This window comes from Lupinus angustifolius, chromosome LG07, assembly GCF_001865875.1.
Source record: "Lupinus angustifolius cultivar Tanjil chromosome LG07, LupAngTanjil_v1.0, whole genome shotgun sequence".
In the NCBI taxonomy this organism is placed as follows: domain Eukaryota; kingdom Viridiplantae; phylum Streptophyta; class Magnoliopsida; order Fabales; family Fabaceae; genus Lupinus; species Lupinus angustifolius.
Window position 1 is genome coordinate 9,377,405 of NC_032015.1, and position 3,001 is coordinate 9,380,405.

The window sequence follows — 3,001 nt, forward strand, 5'->3', positions numbered from 1 at the left end:
TGTTATAGCCAACTTGATTGCTTAGCCAATTCCAAATCAGTTTAGCAAACTCACAGTTGAAGAAGAGATGATTAGAGGACTCCTCACTCGAACCACACAGGGTGCACATAGAAGGCAGAGACATACCCCTTAGCTAAGGAGGTTAACTTTCCAATCTTTCTAGTATTGGCCTGAGTGGAGTAGAACTTACACTTGGTGAGATTTAAATATTGACCAGAAACATGTGAAGCCTCCAAGCAACAAAAGACCTTGAAGGAGGAATAGAGATGGACCACAGACTACTACACATGCTGTCAAGCTGCTGAGGGGATTTTGTGAAATTATAAGCCTCTTTTGAGCTAAGAATTCCATCATTGGTGTGCATCCAGGCCAACTTATCAGGCAGATGAGTAGCAGGAATGGGGGTTCTCAAATTATTTTGGCAAACCTCAGGATTGATCCTAGACAACCAAGAAGGAATTATCCATGCAGAGTGATGGATGAAGTTAGGGATCTTGGCTAAGAGAGCAGAGAAAATTTGATTAGGGATGCCAAGTAGGTCAACTAAGGTCTTGCCTAACCAATTGTCCTTCCAATATCTTATGCTGTTCCCATTGCCAAAAACCCAGATGGAGTTGTCAAGGATGACCTGCCAATGCTTCCTTATGCCAGGCCAAATTGAAGACTTTATGTAAGAAGATTTAGGCTCTTTATTCCTACAAAATCTGCTCTTGTAGTAGGTAGCCCACTCCTGCTGAGAAGAGTTCATTTCCCAAGCCAATTTTAACATAGCTGCCTCATTGAGCAACTTGATTGATCTTATCCCAAGCCCCCCTTCTTTGGTTGGACAGCAAACTTTGTGCCAAGCAACTGTTACCAGCTTCTTGACCCTGGTATCACCAGACCATATGAAATTCCTTATGCAACAGTCCAATTTTTTCAGCAAATTCACAGGCCAAGTATAGATGTGAAAGCTATACACTAGCATACTCTGGATTATGGTCTTGACAAGTTCCACTCTGCCCATAATTGAGAGACATCATCCTTTCCACTTGGCCAATTTGTTGATAATTCTGTCTGCTATGGGTTGCAAATGAATAGCTTTTGGTTTGCCTTGGAACACAGGCACCCCAAGATAGTTGAAAGGCAAACTTCCAGCACCAAAACCCAGCCATGAGGTTAACTTTCCAATCTTTCTAGTATTGGCCTGAGTAGAGTAGAACTTACACTTGGTGAGATTTAAATATTGACCAGAAACATTGGCATACTCATTGAAAAGATCCTTGATTGCTAGCAGATCTCTCTTGATTCCTCTGCAAAAAACCAGAATGTCATCAGCATAGAGAACATGACTAGGGGTTGCAATTCTAGGACCAGCAATTGATCTAAATTTCCCCTTCTCCAGCAACTTAGTTAACCCTCTACTAATCACTTCTTCAGCCAAACAGAAGAGCAAAGGGGATAGGGATCCCCCTGCCTAACACCTCTCTTACAGCTAAAGTACCCAACAGTGTGACCATTCACAGAGATAGAGAGCTTAGCAGAATTAAGGATCACTTCAATCCAATGAATGAAGGAGTTGTGAAACCCAAAGGCCTTAAGAGTGTCCATAAGGAACCTCCAATCAATAGTATCAAAAGCCTTCTTGACATCAAGCTTGAGGGCCAAGTTTCCACCAAGGGTCTTATGATCAAGGAGATTAATTGCCTCAAAAGCTATACATATGCAATAATGTATGTGTCTATCTTTGATGAAGCCTCTTTGATGCTGGGAAATGATATTAGGAGCAATTTTAGCCAGCCTGTCAGCTAGGACTTTGGTGATGATTTTGAATTGGAAATTTGCTAAAGCAATTGGCCTGAAATCCTCAATTTTATCAGCTGAGGGGAACTTTGGAATTAGAATCAGATTATTGGAGTTGAGATTAGGGAGAATCCAACCCTGAGAGAAGAACTGATTCACAGAATGGCACACATCAGGCCTAACTATGTCCCAGAATTCCTGGAAAAAAAACAGCCACCAAAACCATCAGGGCCAGGGGCCCCCTCTCCATTCATAGCAAACACAGCATCCCTGATCTCATCATCCAAGGGTATCCTGGATAGCATATTGTTGTCTTCCTGAGTAACCAACTTAGGAATCACATAGTCAATGAGGTTACTAGGCTGAGTTACATTCTCAGAAGCATACAAATTTGTGAAGTAGCTAAGGACATGATTATCAATCTCCTGCCTATGGAGCAGAGTTTCCTCTCCCTGTCTAAGGATGCACATAGACTTGGTTGCATACCTTATCTTAGCTATGTTATGGAAAAAGGCAGTATTCCTATCACCCCTGATTTTCCAATTCAGTCTTGACTTCTCTTTCCAAAACTCCTCCTCAGAAATTAAAGCCCCTAGCAGGTTTTTTTGAGCCTGGTCCTCTTGAGTCATTAGAGTGTCAGATTGACCCTCATTTGTAATTCTGAGCTGCAAATCTTCCATATTCTTGGAAGCCTCCTTGACCCTTATGTGAATATTTCCAAAAAACTCCTTCTTCCAATCCTTTAGGATGGTCTTGAGGCCCTTAAGCTTGCTAGCCAAGATAAACATGGGACACCCCACCACCCTATTAGCCCAATGAGCCTCTACCACTCCTCTGAGGCCCTCATGCTTCAACCACATTTTGTGGAACCTGAACTGAGGTTGGACTCTAGCATCTTCATTGCAATCATTGCAGAAACCAAACATAATAGGTTGATGATTAGAAGTAGATCTATGCAAAGTGCAACAATAACTTTGCTGCCAAATGGTCATCCAACTCTCATTACACAAAGATCTATCCAACCTTTTTTCTGTGTGAGCCAAGCCTCTTCTTCTATTTGTCCATGTGAATCCAGCCCCCCTAGTTAGAATATGATGCAATCTACCATCCTCAGAAAATCTCTGAAAATCATCACAAGCAAGTCTATTAGGCAGGTAAGAGCCTTTACATTCATTGGCTCCCAAGACAGAGTTAAAGTCCCCAATGCAACACCAAGGCC

General features: G+C 42.1%; 1 protein-coding gene across 1 annotated transcript in view; it reads right to left on the minus strand.

Annotated features, from left to right (window-relative positions):
• The window catches only part of LOC109352905, a 2,347-nt gene continuing 364 nt past the window's right edge, over positions 1,019 to 3,001 (minus strand). The window contains exons 2-4 of the mRNA XM_019595090.1: positions 2,046 to 2,925; positions 1,412 to 1,980; positions 1,019 to 1,292 (exon numbers count right to left, since the gene is read on the minus strand). Of these exons, the coding sequence (XP_019450635.1) occupies positions 1,019 to 1,292; positions 1,412 to 1,980; positions 2,046 to 2,925 (1,723 nt within the window). The remainder of the gene's footprint in view (positions 1,293 to 1,411; positions 1,981 to 2,045; positions 2,926 to 3,001) is intronic.